Below are 17,568 nucleotides of genomic sequence, written 5' to 3'. Positions count from 1 at the left end.
TGTTGTAATTTTCCAATAAAACTGCTGTTATTTTTCTTGACTCAATTTCCAAATTTGAATCGTTTTAACTCATTCTTAAAAATACAAACAAAAGTTGCCAAAGAATTTAGCCCAGATGCTGTCAATAGTCAACAGAGTTTAAATATGGAACCTGCAAAAACTCTGGATAGACAAATTTCAGATAATGGAATATGAGAAGGTATGGAAACAAGACATGCTCTGACTGTGTAGAAACGCTGAAGCAGAAGATAGAAGTCGACTCTTCTGAAGTGGCGTAACCTGAAAACACTTAAAAATAAAACCACATTACAACAAAACAGAAACAATTTATCTAAATATTTATTTTAAGTAGCCTGACATTATGTTTTTCTGATGTGTTTAAATTATTTGACATTCTGACAGTTTTATGACAGTATTGAGGGAAAAAAAATCTAAAAAATAAAGCAAAGCATCTCAACATCCCCACTGCAATCCGAGCGTGTCCATTCTGACTTTTATCTTGAAAATCCAGAACAAACAAATGCAAAAAAAGGAAGTTCAGTCATTTTATGATTCACCATAAAATGTGCAATGTAAGTGCAGAAGCAATAAAAACACAAAAAAAAATCTGTGATAAAAAAAAAAAACACCTTCAAAAATGTGTATTAAAATTATATTTTTAAAAAATTGCTTTAATGACTGAATAAGTTAATTTGATGAAAAATGTGGAGCTCCTTCTGCACGGCGTCTTCTGTATAATTGAGTCTCCTCTGCTGGTCCTGTGGCTCAGGGCTGAGCAGCAGCTTTGGCTGAGGAGACAAAAACAAAGTCAAGTTCATTAGTTTAGCACAATTCAGCAACAATCATCCAGTAAGCAGCTGTGACACAAGCGACAAACAGGAACTTTTTGTCAAATGCCATCATCAAAATCATCGAGCAAATAGATCAATCAATAGTCAAAGCTATTATGAATTAAAGACAACTCTGAACAGCTAGGTTCTTAGCTTTGGTTTAAAGGAACTCAGTGTTTCAACAGTTTTGCAGTTTTCTGGAAGTTTGTTCCAGATTTGTAACTTTTCAACAAGATATAGGAGCATGTTTTAAGTCAATAATTCCTGATGGAAAAAGTATCAGTTCCACTAGAAAATTATTTAACTTATAACAAGACATTTTTCCCACATTATAAGTTAAATAACAGTCAAATAATCTACCAATGGAACTAATACTAATCAATATTAAGGAACTAATCACTTAAAACAAGCTCTTACATCTTGCTGAAAAGTTATTAGTAAGTTAGTTTTGATATTTTCAAATGTACTAAGATATTTTGCATTAGAAACTTAGAAGAAAACTTTTATAAAGTTTGTTGGTCAGATTAAAATTACCTTTTGAAAATAACATCTGAAAAACAGGTTTTGATCAAGGCTACAACATATTTTTAAAAATATTTTTTTATTGATCTGATGTAATATTCTAATTTTAATGCCATGTTCTTATTACCTATAAATGGAAAATCATTATAACAGTAATACACTGACACACACACACACACACACACACACACACAGCCTGCACCAAAACACCAGCTGAATCCCCAGAGGAGTCTCTGAAGAAGCTCAGACTCTGCTGTAGCAGCAGGGAGGAAACCTTTTCACAAAGACTTTATGTGAAGCCTGAGGCTAAAAACATGGAACACTGGTTAAATTGTCAGATTACTCTATTTTCCAGATCATCAGTAACTCTGGAGGATAAGTTGCGTCAGTCAGAAAATGTTTCATGAAGAGGAAAATATATGTATACAAGTTGAGTCTAAATGTAGGTCACAAGACCAGCTAAACTGTTAAAGAAACGGTGACTTGTAGTCCAGAACATACTGTAATTTAGAAATGATTCTGGATTATAATCGGGAACTTGAGCCTCTATATGCCGCAGGGGGTACAGCAATAAATCGGTCCATAAATCACCTCTGATTCCCTTCATTGTAGGAGATAGACGACTGACAGATACTTACAGTTTGAAGCCGATCTGATCCACTGACCTCATCTATCTCACCAAACGTCTGAAAAATCAGCCAGTCTCCTTTTTGTCTGCAGTGACAGAGGGCTGACTGACAGACCCGCCCATCAGGTCACGTCTGCACATGTTCAGTCAACAATCGTCACCCAACTGCTGCCAACTAATTTTTTTAGGAAAAAAATCGGTATGGCCACAATCTGCAATCACAACCTCTTTTAACCAGATCCTCACTGATAAACCTCAGGCTTGAGGAAGGAATAGAGATAAATTTAGCATTAGGGTCTATGAATTAAATTCTTTATTGTGTTTTTAGCTCCTTTTGACTAACCTGTAAACAAACTGAACACGACTCCTACACGTTAAACAAGTTGACAAAGTCTTGGTGAAATCCTCCCCTGAGGCTCTTTGAGCAAACAAACACCTAGAAGACAGAAACCCGGAGACGTGCACAGATGTTTTGGAGCTCGACGTGAATGTTCGGCTTATAAAGATGCCATCTTTAACAGTCTGGCATCTTTATGTCAGCCATCTGTGCGCTGTCCCAAAAAAAAAAGACACACCACAAACAGAGCATGATCCCAACCCAGGGGAAGTTCAGGGTGTGTGTACCTGGACCGGGCCTGCTCACCAGCTCTCCAGCCACTCAGTCCCTACACACCAGGAACAACGACACGGTCACACTCTGAGACGGCCAAGCAGCAGAGTCCGTCTTACACACCTCTGTGCTGTTTGTGTTTGCAGCTCTTGTAGATTATATATATATATATATATATATATATATATATATATATATATATATATATATATATATATATATATATATATATATATATATATATATATATATATATATATATATATATATATATATATATATATATTTTTTTTTTTTTTTTTTTTTTTTTTTCACTGATAAACCGGTATTTTTTTTTTTCATAAAAGTTACCTACTGCTGTTTTATATATATATATATATATATATATATATATATATATATATATATATATATATATATATATATATAAATATAAATATAAATATATTTGGTTAAATTGTCACAATGTCCTGATGGTTAATATAAAATACTGAGCTTGGGCAGCTAATTCCAATGCTAATGCAGGTTAGCATAGGCACTGATGACGGAGGACAAACGGTTTTCCTGGATTAGCTATTTTCTCCACCATTAGCACAGCAGGGTGGAAGGGGGTTGTGCAGCACATACACAAACAGATTGTCAGTGCTAAGACACTCCCCCTGGCTCTGATTGGTTGTTTCTGATAGAGTGGTGTATTTCTACAGATGGCAGGAAGAGCACAGGAGGCATGTTATATTGTCAGATTGTTATAGTGACACTTTAACAAATATGTAAAAAAAAACAAACATATTTTTCAAAACGTTTGAATACTAAAGGCGACCAAACGTTCTAAAACGTTTTTACTGCCTTTGGATGTTTCATCTTTACGTTCATAAATTCACATTAAAAATACTCTGCAACTGTTATTTATAAACTAATCTCTTGGTCCACCAGGGCGTTTTTCACAGCTGAATGGTTGCCATGGAGATTGAAAGATTTTTTTAAACATGCGTGAAAGAATCAAGACAACACTCCAGGTATCCTTTTGATGACAGAACATAACATGACCTACAGCTAAAAATAAGTCTTTTCTACATAACACTGCCCCTTTAAAACACTTGTATTTGTAACTAACTAACTAACTAACTAACTAACTAACTAACTAACTAACTAACTAACCAACCTGCGACCAGTTTACTCTTGCGTGAAGCTTCTGAGGCCAGCGCGTAGGAGACGCTCATGATCCTCTCCTGCTCCTCCATGGCGTTGTCCAGCTCGTTGAATTCCAGCGATGCTGATGGCTGGATGTTCCGGACACTGGATGGGGATGAAATCAACAAGGTGTTTTAATGAAATGCAGCCATGTTGGATTAGATGAGTTCTCCCTGCAGACTGAGGTGAGGATACCTGGACCTGGTGAGAAGGTTCTTGATGCGTTCTGCGCGCCGGCCGCGTTCCTCCAGCTCCTCTGGACTCAGAGGCTCCTCCGGGTCCGACTCCACGTAGCGCTCCGGGATCACAACTTTGTCTGGTTTGGACAGCTGCATGTTGGACGAACACACAGAGAAATGCTGCACTAGGTCTGGTTTGATATTTTTGTAAAAGTTTGTTAATCATTACTTTCGTTGAGTCACTGCGATTCTGGGCAGTTATTCTCTCTCCTCCTGGAAGGAGTTCATGCTCTTACGTTTTTTTTTTTGTTGTTGTTTTTTCCGGACAGTTGCTACGATTAGCGCCTCAAAAGCTGAAGTAATAATACATGAACTACGACCCTGAATCCCAGAGGAGTTGAAAAGAAGAGAGAAAAGACGATGTTTACAAATTCAAATTTTTAAAATCATGGAATTGTTCTCTATTTTATTTGAACAATCTGTATTAATAAACGGTAACAACACAGACATTTTTTTATTATCTTAAATCCAAATTTTAAACAAATAATATGTTCAGTCCAACAACTTCAGTGTCCTGCTGTTTTATTAAACTGTAGACTAACTAAATGTTTTGGCAGCTTATGCAACATAAACCCCCTGAGTCCTCGACTGATTTCCACCTAGGGGACAATTGTGCGATTGTGTTTAAACTGGCAGCCAGATTGAGAAAAACTAAGCAGTCAAAAATACACCGGTGCCGTTATTTTCTACTGGGGGGCCTGGCCCCCAAAGCGTCTGCTCCTGGTCCTGCTCCTGTACCTCCCGGCTGATGTCCAGGTCGTAGTCCAGGGGCTCCAGGTCAGCCTCCTGGACGCGCCTGGCGGTGACCGTCATCCACTGATCAGAGTCCCTCGTCTCCCTCTCTCTGACCAGATTCAGGCCTTCGTCGCTCTGACCTTCAGCTCCTGGTCGCTCCTGCTGCCAGTCGAACACCTGGAGAGGGGAAGGAGGCGAGGTTAGCCACCAGGACTGTAGTTAAGAAAAGAGAAAACAAACATGTTGAGCTTCCGTTATTTTAAGCTTCATGTGCTTAATTCTGGGTGGTTTAAGCCGTTCAGAATGGTTTAATTGATTAGATAAAGCTTTTTACATGAAAGAACAAAAATGTCAATAAAGGTAACAAATGTTTGGTAGTCTTAATTTGTATAGATACGAAACGTAATTTTAACTCATTAGACTAAATGAGCTAAAACAAAAACAAAACAAACAAACATCAGTTTTGGTGAAATTAGATGTCTTTAGAACATTTTGAAGCAGAAAAATGCTCAAATTGTCAAAAAAAGTATCTTTATTTCACAGAAGGTAACTCCTAATTACTCAAATTGAAATCCAAACCAGTTTGAGTAAGTTTTAAATGACTTCACTGCAAAATCAAGATCTTAGCACAATGTTTGTCTAGTTTCTAGTATGAATATCCTAGTAAACTTGAAATAAGGCAAAACTCCCAAGTAACTTTTCAGAAAGATATAGGAGCTTATTTAAAGTCAATAAGTCCTTAATATGGATAAAAAGTATTAGTTCCACTGTCACATTACTTCACTTATAAAATGGGAAAATTGTCGTTATAAGAGAAATAATCTGCTTGCGGAACTACTGTCTTCATCAATATTAAGGATTTATTGACTTAAAAAAGGTCTGATATCTTGCTGAAAAGTTACATGTAAGTTAGTTTTGTTTTAATCAAAGTGGACAAAGACATTTGAACTTGGAGCTGGACCAAAAATACTTGGTAACATTTTGTTTTTGAGGCGCTGAAGGAAGCTGACATGCAGTAGTAAAGGTTTAGGGAGCAGAAATGAAGCTCACACCTGCAGGATCAGAAGATGTTTGAAAGACACCAAATGGAGGAAGTCAGCACACAGATACGTCCTAGTTTCGTCCAGCTAGTCCAAACGCACACAAAGAACACCTACCGAAGAAGGCTAACACGTGTGTGTGTGTGTGTGTGTCTGTGTGTTGCTGAGGGGTACTTGTGAGGAATCATCCAAGGAGCATCAAAGCCATGCATGCATCCTTCCCACTCCTGCAGCCTGCAGAGCCAGATCTGTCGGAGCGCTCGCATGCTCAGAGTAACGCTGCGTCCCATGCCTTCCATGTGTTCGGGAACAGGAAACACACACACTTACACACACAGGAGAGAGAAAACCATGCACACACCCACCACCACCACCCCACCAGATTAAGAAGAAAACAGGCAGGAGGAGCTTGAGAAGCAAGAAACTCTTTATTAAGTGCAAATCTCTACATGATAGAAAAGAAAGAGGAGAAAAAGAGTCGTTGCTTCTTCAATTACACAGAATTAAACGGCGCTCAGCAGGTCACCTCTGTTAGGGATCTAGCTCTGTTTGATCTGACATAGTGTGTTGGGGCGGGGCGGGGGGATGAAAATTTTACGGTGGAAACACTTTGAGCAAACAAGGAGTGGACATCAGTGTCACTAGGGAACAAACCCAAGATAGGAGAGTCCAAACTCTGTCACATGGGCCAAAATGATCAAAACCTGTAACTTTTTAAAAGTCTTTGCCTTAGAGATCTATGATGAGGAGTGTCCAAAGTGTCTAAATGCTGCAATACCTTTTTGATTTATCTGTCAAATTCTCTAGAAATCAAATGTTAATGTATTTGGTCTAATTGTTGATAAAAGTTAGACGTCATCACAATAAATGTATTTTACTTTTGAACCTGAATTAGCAGTGGGGCAATAAAAGACAGGATGAAAATGACAAATATCTCCACACAGGTTAAAACTACAACCTCCAACCAATCAGATTCTTCATGACAGAGTTGTCCACTCCTTGCTCACACTCGTATGGGCAGCCCTGGTAAACATGGGAAGAAAAAAATTTTTTTTTCCTTTTTTGCAGTAACATTATGTCAAACTAACTTTTTTGTTAGAGCAAATTTTACTTATTTACTTTCTAAGTTGGCGGAAAATATGTTGAGATTTTTTTTTTCCTTCTTAAGGATATATATATATATTTTTTAATTAGCTTCTATAATTGTTTTTTGAGTAAAGTCAGAAAAAAGTTTTATTGCTCTTCAACCACCACAAACTGAGAGGCAGTCAGCAACAAAAGTTCCAGAGTGTGTTTGTGGAGGGAAAAAACAATCAGCCATACTGTGGGGCCAGCAGGAAGCTAGAATTTGAAGTCTTTAAAAAAAAGGAGATTAAAAAAAAAAAAACAAAAAAAAAAAACCTCTTTCTAGATCAGTCTTTCTCAAACTGTGGACCGCAGGCGCCCCCCGGTGGTCTGCTAAGTACTGCACGTAAATGACAGTTTATTTTGCCATGACGTGAGCTCAAAGTGGGACCTATGTTACTGCTCTGGATGCCACCAATAATTCCGCTAATGCTAATTCTGTTTAGCATTAGCATCTTTCAATGAAAGATAACACTAATGCAAAAAACAAAAAAAAAACAAAAGAAGAAAAATTTAGAGTTTATTTTACGGTAACATTTTTACCCATGTTTACCAGGGGTGCCAATAAATGTGACACTTTATTTCGTTATTGCAAAACAGCCCAGCTCCTTAAACCAGTCCTACATATTAATAATGCATAAAACAACACAGTATAGGCCACTTGAAGAAACTCCAGTCTGAGCTTCCAACCTCGGAATGAGTCGCTGTTTTTGTTACGGAGTCAAACAACAAAAATGAGCAAAGAGATCATCACACAGGACAAGGCTGTATGAACTTAAGCCATTAGCTCAAAATGAAGTAAAAACGTTTAATGCTGGTGGAGAACAGCACACAATAAAATATACTCTGGTGACATCATTAGAGAGACGTGAAAAAATAACAGCACAACTCATAAAAAAATCATATATTGCTTATTGTGACAGTAATAAAAACTATAGAGCTTTAGAAAAGTTTTCACACCTTTGACATGCTACAAAAAGAAACTTCAGCGTGTTTTATTGGAACCTTTATGTAACAGAACGACGCAAAGCAGTGCATGATGGGAAGTCAGAGGGAAATGAAAAAAACTGAAAAATATTTAGTTTTTAGTAATGAAGAACATTGTAATATTTTAGATAAATATAACCAAATGTAAAATGATTGTGTAATTACTATTTAATGATAGTAATAAGATAAAATCCATATTTTTTCCTTAATATTAGTAAAAAATAAAAAAATTAAATATCAAAATAAATTTTAGTCCTGGTGCCTGTTTTCCCATTTCATATTTTTGATCTAAACCTAAAATTGAAATGTTAATTTCTTCTTTGTTGGTGTCAGATACACTTTTTTCAAGCAACTGTATTGTTGTCAGTTTCAATTAGAAAAGATGAACGTTGATTTCAAAACATGCTTTTATTCTAATCTAAATGAATTTGAACTATTTTGCAAAAAAAAATAGGCCACACTTTCCAGATTTTACTTGAGCCTTTTTACGTCCGCTTCACAACAATGCACCGCTTTGTGTTGGTTGGTCACACAAAATCACAATAAAACCAGTAAAGTTTGCGGTTGTAATGTGACAAAACAAGCAAAAGCTCGAAGGGCGTGAATACTTTTGCAAAGCCCGACAATTTCTGCTCAATTCACCGCAGACTTAGTGGTTGTTAGTCTGTAACCATGGTGCCAGCCTGGCGGTTAATGTCATCCAAAATGTGTGAGTAATTTAATTCTGTTAAAGCATGCTAGCATTGCTAGCATACCACATTAAAACCAGAGGGGGATGTGTTAGCTTTAAGCTAATCCAGTTTCTAGATTAAAAAGCAGCAGTTTTCCTGTGTTTCCATGACTACGACCTGTGAGTTTGTAACACAAGGCCTACAGGTGGCTCTTCCATCATTCCTACACCACTCTGAGAAGTCTTAAAGACGGACATTTGGGATAAAGGCAAAAATGATCGTCAACAAACCAAGGCACTTGGATTTGATTTAAGGAAAGGAAAGCAGGGAGGTGCGATCATGATTTGTACGACGGCGTACAAGGGCCGTAGTAAATAGGAGGAAAGAAAGAGGAGTTAACTTTGGCCAAAAAAAAAACTCAGAAATTTCTAGATTAAGCTCAGAAATGTTATCGAGGAAACTTGGAAATTTCTGAGTTCGGAAAGTCAAAACTTTGCTCAGAAAAACAGACATTTTTGAGATTAATGTCAGAAAATTTTGAGAAAAAAAAAAAACCTTGGAAATTTCCAAGCTTCAAAAGTCAAGAATGTTTGATTTCAAAATTTTAATCTCCAACTTTCTGAGGTTTTACAACAATTTTTTTGGATTTTTCAAACTCTAGAAATTCCCACAAATTTTTCTAGAAAACTTCTGAGATTAATGTAAAAATTTCTAAGATTTTTTCGGTGAAAATGTACTCGTCCGTTTTTTGTTGTCCATCTACAACAGCCCGAATACGCCGTCGTATGATTTGTGCCACTAGTGTTGCATCTTTCCTCATTATTTTCTTTTTTTTAAATCAGCCTGAAAATTTGGGTTTTTATTCTTCCCCAACATATCACTCAGTCCTCTATATATGCTCTATATACCAAATCTATACAAAATAGAACTTTACAACTGTATGCTGAAAATATCCCTCAGGTAATAAATAAAATCATATTTATATATATATATATATATATATATATACATATATATATATATATATATGTATATATATATATATATATATATATATATATATATATATATATATATATATATATATATATATATATATGGGCTCTCTACTTTCTGGTGATTACAATGGAGAAAAGAAGTTAAAGCAATATGCTTCTTTCTCTTCTTTATGTTTACATTCAGAGTTGCGTCAGTGAGGTCCCACAGGTGGGTGTCGGGGGGGCAGTGGTATTTTAGCTATCTTAAACCCCTGAAGCTTAAAAAAAAAAAAAAAAAAAAAAAACTAAACGGAGCGGCTCTGTCCGTCGCTGAGCGTTTCCCACACATCGATTTGTCTCCCGGCGTTTATAAAGCGTTAACCAAAGCAAGTTGGCTTGTTAGTGTGAGCTGCTACCAAGGAAGAGCGCTAAGTTGTTAGCATCCCTGTTAGGTTGTTATGTGGCTGGAGGCTGCAGAGTGCTGTAGCAGCACTGAGGGTGGAGCCGGTGCTCCGTGTGTCTGCTGCTGCTGTTGCGCTGCAGGGAGGGGTAACGTACGGAGGGGCTGGAGGGCAGTCGGGATGACGCCGACGACGAGCGCTGAGAGCCTGATGCCACTGGGCCCGCGCCGCCGGAGCGCTCGCCGTGGCTCAGGTTCCTCTTGCGCTCGCGGACCAGCGCCCTCTGGTGGCGCTTCATGCGCTCCAGCTGCTCCTCGGCGGTCATCCGGCCTCGGGTTTGGCTGCTGAGGGGCGGGCCGCCCTCCGTGGGGGACGACAGACGCTCAAAGGCGCTTTTAGGTCGGTCCTGAGGAGACAACGGTGGAGGAGAGAGGGGGCAGGGTGAGAAATTGGAAATCTTCCTAAAAACGTTTAATTTCAAAGTTCCATACTTTAAGACTTAAAGCAGCAGTATGCGACTTCTAAAAAAATATATGTTTTGTTAAAGCTGTCACCATGTTGTAACAGGTGACAGCTAGGTTGTCTCATAATAACCTAGTTGGTTATTATGAGACAAATAACCTGTGAAAAACATTTAACTCACCTCATTCTCCCAGTGCTAACTGGAAACAACCAATCAGAGCCAGGAGGCGGGTCTTAGTGCTGCCACTCACCCTTTTTGTGGTGCTGCCCTTTTTTTCTCCCCCCTTTGATCTCTATTGCTCTGCAGCTAGCCATGAATGCTGAGGCTAGTTAGCATGTCCTCCGATGCTGGCGGATAAAATGTTTTCCTGTAAGTTGTTTCTCTGTCACTAGCACATTTAGCAGAGAACATGAGGTAGAGTGACCGTGCTAAGACCCTCCGCCTGTCTCTGATTGGTTGTTTTTAGCTGGTAGCGGTTCGTTTCTTCAGACAGTAACACTAGCTCAGGGAGGAGGTGGAGGCATTTCTAATCCATTTAAACAATAAAAATAATACAATTTCATTCTGTTTGTGTTTTGGTTATTTGCTTGAGTAAAATATTTTTTGGGGGGCCAAATAGGGAACCTAAAGTGACTGCAGCCCAAGGGCCCATATGCTTTTAAATACAGCCCTGCAGATTTGCATCAAACGGCTGAAAGTTAAGGAAACAATCTGTGAAAATTAGGAATTGCATATTTTTTTAGCAAACTTAGGTAACTTAGTTTGCATGGTTTTAACTCTGTTTTATGTGGTTTTGCCATCCAACCCCCATCTGTAAACTCTTGGCTTTCTAATTGTCAGATCTTCTGCTTTTCCCATCCAAGTTTTGTCTTAGTTGAGAAATTTTGGAGTGGGCCCACTTCTAACACTGACATAAGTCTGTTCACATTGTCGTTTTCCACATGTGCCGTAACAAACTGACCTTTGGTGCGGCGCTGCCGGGAGCCCTCCTCAAGGTGACGTAGGATGAGATGGAGTTGGACTGGTCCAGCCGAGACGTGGTTCCTAACAAACCTAGTTGACGACAGAACCAACAGTCATGGGTTTAGTTCAGCTTTATTTTTAGAAAGTAAAAAAAAAGAAAAACATTTATAATTGTCCTTCCACTTTGCAGTTATAAGCCACCAATAATCCTCCCTCAAAAAATAATACTTACATTTTAAAACATTAGACATAAGACTTTTCCTTTAAGGACAATTTGTTCACATGTAGCTGTGTCTTTATAAAAATTAATATCTCCACCACATCGTTTAAAAAAATAATGTTGTACACGTGGGATCGTTTTCAGAAAGGTTTCCATCTACATGAACCAGTACAAATCCGCCCCTGAGTTTTAAACATGCCAAACCCATAGGGGGCAGTGTAGCACAAAGCTAAAACCTGTCAGCCATTAGATTTCTTCTTCCTGTTAGGAGTGAAACATGGCTCCAGGACGTTTAATTGTGTCAACAGATATGTAGGTTGACCTGCTTTTAAATAACATATTTGAATGTAAAGTTAGTAAAACACAAGATGATGCCGACTGGAGTTGTGTTGAAGACTGTAATGCGCGGGACCCTAACTCTCAGTTTTTCCATGTATAGATGCAAACACAAATACAGAGTTTCCTCAAATCTCCTCTTTTTATTTTGAGAGATATTAAACTGAGTTTCCATTTGGATGAAAGGCAAAAATGCATAACAATGTGTTCATTTTCCCAGATATCCGAGTCTGTTCGGACTAGGCCTAAGAGATGGCCAATACTGTTGAACATTTTCTCTTCCATGTAGACATAACACCTACTTAAACACTCAAAAACATGTCAAAGTGTTGTTTTTCTTGCTTGTAGTGATTAAGACTTTGGGTCGTTTCTGCTCCAAGGTGACTCATGTTACCTTTGCCTGGGTAATACCGGTAGTCGGCTTCAGACGCTGTGATTGGCTGGCTGCTTCCTGGCAGCTCTGGTTCGCTCAGGTATGACCTCAAATCAGTCTGAAACAGAAATCAAAGACGGGCTGAGATGCTAACATTTTTATCACCCTACACAGATTAGCTGTATCGTATCTACTTGTAGAAGGCTCCCCACTTCAGGAGAAATGAATGACGATACCTTACAGTCTCCATTGGCAATGTACTGGCCGCCTTCCCTGTCCCGCTTCCTCTCGTCCGACTGGCGTTTGAGCCCTCGCACCGATGTGTGGCGGATGACTGAGGCCTCCTTGGGGAGCGGGGGCACCACAGGGGGCGTCTCCTCGTAGTCATAGAGACGAGGCAGTGGCGGCCTGGGCGGGGCGTCGTCCTCTGCCTGTATGGTGGTCGGATCAGGACTGTTACAGGCACGCGGAGGAGGTTTGTGGTGTATTCTGTTTGCAAGGGGCGAGGAAGGACACTCACCCACTTTGGCACGGTGCTGTGAGGCAAAGTGTGGGAGATGGAGCTGCGGGGGGGAGGCTGGACCTCCGCGCCGCCGGAAGGCACCGCCTGGTCCGACACCGAAGGCACTAATCTCCTGTCTGCTGAGGCGTGTCAACACAGAAGACTGTATGCTTAGACAAAGGTGGGATGAAAATGGCTTTTTTATGCTACGCTAAATTAAAAGAGGCTAATTTCATGTATCATACACCCTCACTTTTCCGCCAGTTTTGCTCAAAAAACCAAATATGACTGGGCAGTGAGACTGATGTGATCACATACATCTATGTTAGCAAACAATAATTTGTGGTGTGTGCATCTGAATCTCACAGAAGTTTGCTCAATATGTATTAAACTCTAATTTACTGTCACTCCACACTGACTCTCATGCTCCTCAGGTATGGAATGCCAGGAGGGCCAAAAAACGTGCAAAAACATCCGAAAGACATACTTTGCATGTTTCTCACATGCACTTTACGTTTTTAACGCTTAAACAATTGTGTTCACAACTTAAGATGTATGAAAATCAACCACATGACCAGTCAATCACAGACGGTTGGTTTACGTCTTATCAAAGTAATCATCGGATGAAAAATAAGCAATCAGAACCAGAAAATCCAAAAACTGCACCAAGAGGCAGACATTACAAAACAAATCATTAAGATTTAAGAAAAACAAACGTCTACAATTGAATTTGTAGCATAAAATATGTACCTAAGCACATCTTCCTTCTTCATAAAATCTAAACAAAAATGGAGTACAGTTCGATCTTAGTGGCTGTAAGATTTCTCTTTTCTCTTTGCCAAAAGACCATGAGCCATATCTCCTGCTATCACATGACTTATCTTTGTTTTGGTTGTATTTACCCAAAATGCCTTACGCTATAGTCTACTTCCTGCTTTTGAAGCAGTGTCTGATCTGCTTGGCTTTCACATAAGCATTCTAACCGCACCAGACTTCCCTTCAACCGAACTAAGACCTAAGTTTCTAGGAGGACCAGAGGACTCAAAGAAAGGAATAGGGCTACACAATATTAGAGAAGCTTTCATTAGTGACCACAGTGTCGTCTGCAAACAGACTGATTCTCACCTGGATTCTGAATAGAGTCCACAGTTATCTTGTAGTTGGCTTTGCTGGCGCTAAGACCACCCATGACGTCCTCGATCCTCCACAGCTCCCGCTTCAGTTCGGCCTTTTCCTGCTGTATTTCAACACATGCAAACACACACAGAATGTTTTTTTTTACTTAATTCACCTTTTATTTATTTATTTTTTTAAATGTGTGGAAGCTCTGTTTTTGCCATTCGACTGAAGACAGTGTATTGTGGTTTGAACATTTGTTCATTTTTAAGGTTGTGGAGAAGCAACATTCAGAACTGCTGACAAGCTGAGGGTTTTATTTTTTAAAGGGCAGAAGGAAGTCCCACCTGAGACGTGTCGTTGTGGGCCATGTGTGCCTGCAGTGCCAGCCTTAGCAGCTCCACTGATTGCTCCAGTCGGTTGTACTCCTCCCACGCACGCGCCATTTCCTGCAAAAACCCAAACACACACACACACACACTCTGAAACCATTTGGTAGCATTTGAAGCAAGATTTGTGTGCACAAACTAAAATATTTCAGTTCAAATATTACTTTTTTTACCTACTAACATATGAATGTATAAAAGAAATAGGGATGCAACTAAGTTATCTTAGCTACCGATTAATCTATTGATTATTATGACAAGTAATCGATTAATCAGATAAAACAAATTGGCACACCCTGCAGATTTTTTATTTAAGCTTTTTTACGCAATATTAGAAATGCATTAAAGGATGCAAATGAAAAAATAATTAAATTCCTTTTTTTAAATTAGAAAATTATTAATCTAAAATGCAATAACAGCACTTCTTTAGTAAACACTTAATCATTTGTAGTAAAGGCTGAATCTACAGCAAAAAACCCAACATCAACATTAGAAAAGTTCAGACCTGCTTCACTTCACATCACTTCAGCGTAGGCTGATCTGATGATTGGCTTTTATAATATTTGGATAATAATAAGCACTTAATAGGAGATTATTTTTGCAGAATTTGGACCAGGTGAAACTAAAATTATGACACTTCAGGAGTTTGGGGTAGAACACATTTACAAAGAAGGTTTTTTTTTATACATCTTAAATGTATATGTAAATTTTTTTGTACGGTTTTGTCTTAATTAATTGCTCTGAGAACATTGTGCTTTCAGAAAATTGCCCAGTGTTGAGTCTGGATACTCCAACTAACGATTAATTACCAAATTAGATGACGATTAATCCGACTAACAATCATGATTAATCATGATTAATCTCAATTAATCCAACTAATTGTAATTAATCATGATTAATCTGATTAATCGTTTCATCCCTAAAATTAAATATGACCATTTTCACCAAGTCTAGCACTATCAGTCGACGGTGACAGACACAGCAGACATGAATACCGTTGAGACGCGGGAGATCTGGGCCCTGATGGTCACCAGGTCCTCCTGCAGCAGCCTCTGCTGGTAGGCGATCTTGTGGACGTGAGCTGGCTGCTCCTGGTACTGCTCCATCTGCTGGTGAGACACGTCAAGCACTCTCTCCAACTTGTCCTGGAACGGGTGAAAAGTTGGCCGGTGTAAGTTATTTTATCGGTTGTTTTATTCACCAATAAAGCACACAAAACATTACAGACGAGCAAACAGAAGCATTGATCTGCAAAATAACCAAAAAGACAAACAACAAAAAAGAACAGCAAAGGAGAGTGGGAGGAAAAAATACTTAAAGTTTTTTAAGTAATCTAAATAATCTAAAGTTGCTGAAAAATAATAAAGATATCCTGATGGACAAAGATAAATATTTTACTGTTGGACTGATAATATTAATTTATTCAATGAGGCTGATATGATTTAATACTGGTGCAGCCCATGTCTTGTGTCTTTTATAAGCTTTCATAGGGGGACATTTAAATGTCCACTTTCACACTTTACACACATCAGTTCTCAAAAGAAAATACATTTATTCTGTTTTTGGATAAGTAAAGGCTGATGGAGCAGTTGCCTTTATCTGTAGTCGTCTGCAGCTCATTTTGTTATTTGAAAACATGCAAATAATAAATTATTATAGTTCACATTGTTTAATTAAACAAAAAAGAGAGATAGTAGAAATAAATCTATAGGAAATATATATATATTTTTTACATTTCTTTAAAACTAATTTGAGTTGAGGAGAGCATTGTTCCACTAACAGAGGGTTGGATTGAGACATGTTGAGAAGCTGGACTGTGATGAGTTAAAACCGCCTCTAGAGGGCAGCATTTCACCACGAAACATCCCGACTCAGGCAACATCTCACCAGAACGTCACTTATTCCATCTCCTCAGACTAATTTATGGCATTTAATAATAAAAACCAAATAAAGTTTGATGATTCTTGGACATTGGTGCTGCTTTCCTTCCTTTAACCGGAAAAAAATAATTATCTAGGGGTGCTGTTGTGGCGGAGGGGTTAAGCATAACCCACATAAAGAGGCCTTAGTCCTTCCTGTTGCAGGTTTGATTCCCAGCCTGGTGACCTTTGCCACATGTCTTCTCTCTCTCATTACCCACTTTCCTGTCAATTCACTATCAAATAAAGGCCACTAAAGCCAAAACAACCTTAAAAAAATCATTATTTAGAGAAAAAAAACCTCTACTTTCTTCTGTATTTTTTTTTACCAGCGTAATCGTGGGGTTGCGTTCCAGAGACGGGTTACCTTGTCGTTCTTCAGGGAGCTGATCCTCGCCTCCAGCTCCTTCAGAATCTTGTCCTGCTCACATAACCGACTCAACTTCACCTGCAGGGGGAGAAGCAGAGCTGGGTGGGCATGCGGTGCTTACCCAGATGAAGTCGCTCTCAAGGGCTAATCAGAGTGTCTGCGCATCGACCTCTGATAATGAAGTGGCCCTCTTACTTAATTAAAGCCGTGTGTCTGCAGCTGCGCTGACTGCATACAGAACAGAGGGTCAGGGCGTCAACGGTGATCCGCAAGAGCCGCTTTTAATGGGTGAAATGGGTGGATTAGTGAATATTTACTGCGTCGTAACGCCACCTGTCTGGTGCAGGTGTGTTAGAAATGTTCACTTTACAAGAACCGGCTCAAACAAACCATCTTTTGATGGAAGTTTTAATGCAGCTAAACAATAAACGCTATCTTCAATTGAGCTTGATCTGAGGTCATGTCATCAATCTGACACATTGTCACGTGGTCTCCATGGTGACCCCCGTTCTTGAGGTATAGTTGTATAATGGGAATTCTTTCACGTGAACTTTCATAAACAGTGTAAGTAAGGTTTGGGAAATTGTTTGGATTATCCGAGTCAAAGATGAATAGAGTCCACTTCATGTTGCTAATGAACAAATACATTGCTTTTTTTAAAATCAGAAAATAATTAGAATTCCTTTAGATCATTTGTAGCAAAGGATGCATCTGCAACATGCGAAAAACTCTTTCTGCTTGACCGAACATCAGTACAGTAGAGTAGAGGGAAAATCTGTTGAATATTTTTAGCTTGAATAAATAATTTAACATAAAAAAACATACATTTCTTAAAATATTGAACATTTCTAAAATAAATCATCTTAAGTAGGTTTAGTGAGGACAGCTGTACTGCCGTTCGTTACTTCTGACTCTGAGTGAACTGAGTTGTTTTCAACAGCTTTCAATCTCCGCTTGTTTATGG

The 17,568-nt window shown here is 38.7% G+C and overlaps 1 protein-coding gene across 4 annotated transcripts in view; it reads right to left on the bottom strand.

Annotated features, from left to right (window-relative positions):
• Positions 1–321: 321 nt before the first annotated feature.
• Positions 322–17,568, bottom strand: part of LOC106922992 (pleckstrin homology domain-containing family A member 7-like) — a 140,449-nt gene continuing 123,202 nt past the window's right edge. For 3 of the 4 annotated variants that reach the window (XM_088006550.1, XM_088006552.1, XM_088006553.1), the window contains 13 exons: positions 16,602–16,682; positions 15,311–15,460; positions 14,277–14,378; positions 13,939–14,050; positions 12,832–12,953; positions 12,548–12,742; positions 12,333–12,429; positions 11,381–11,472; positions 10,114–10,362; positions 4,759–4,932; positions 3,977–4,110; positions 3,753–3,886; positions 322–788 (listed from right to left, as the gene is read on the bottom strand). In XM_088006550.1, coding sequence (XP_087862676.1) covers positions 766–788; positions 3,753–3,886; positions 3,977–4,110; positions 4,759–4,932; positions 10,114–10,362; positions 11,381–11,472; positions 12,333–12,429; positions 12,548–12,742; positions 12,832–12,953; positions 13,939–14,050; positions 14,277–14,378; positions 15,311–15,460; positions 16,602–16,682 — 1,665 coding nt within the window. In that variant the 3' untranslated portion in view covers positions 322–765. The remainder of the gene's footprint in view (positions 789–3,752; positions 3,887–3,976; positions 4,111–4,758; positions 4,933–10,113; positions 10,363–11,380; positions 11,473–12,332; positions 12,430–12,547; positions 12,743–12,831; positions 12,954–13,938; positions 14,051–14,276; positions 14,379–15,310; positions 15,461–16,601; positions 16,683–17,568) is intronic. The other variant, XM_088006551.1, reaches the window with a different exon arrangement.

Source organism: Poecilia mexicana, unplaced genomic scaffold (genome assembly GCF_051168715.1).
Source record: "Poecilia mexicana isolate PSO_F unplaced genomic scaffold, ASM5116871v1 scaffold_6, whole genome shotgun sequence".
Lineage (NCBI taxonomy): Eukaryota > Metazoa > Chordata > Actinopteri > Cyprinodontiformes > Poeciliidae > Poecilia > Poecilia mexicana.
Note: the sequence above shows the minus strand (reverse complement) of the source record. Positions and strands in the feature narration are given on the sequence as shown.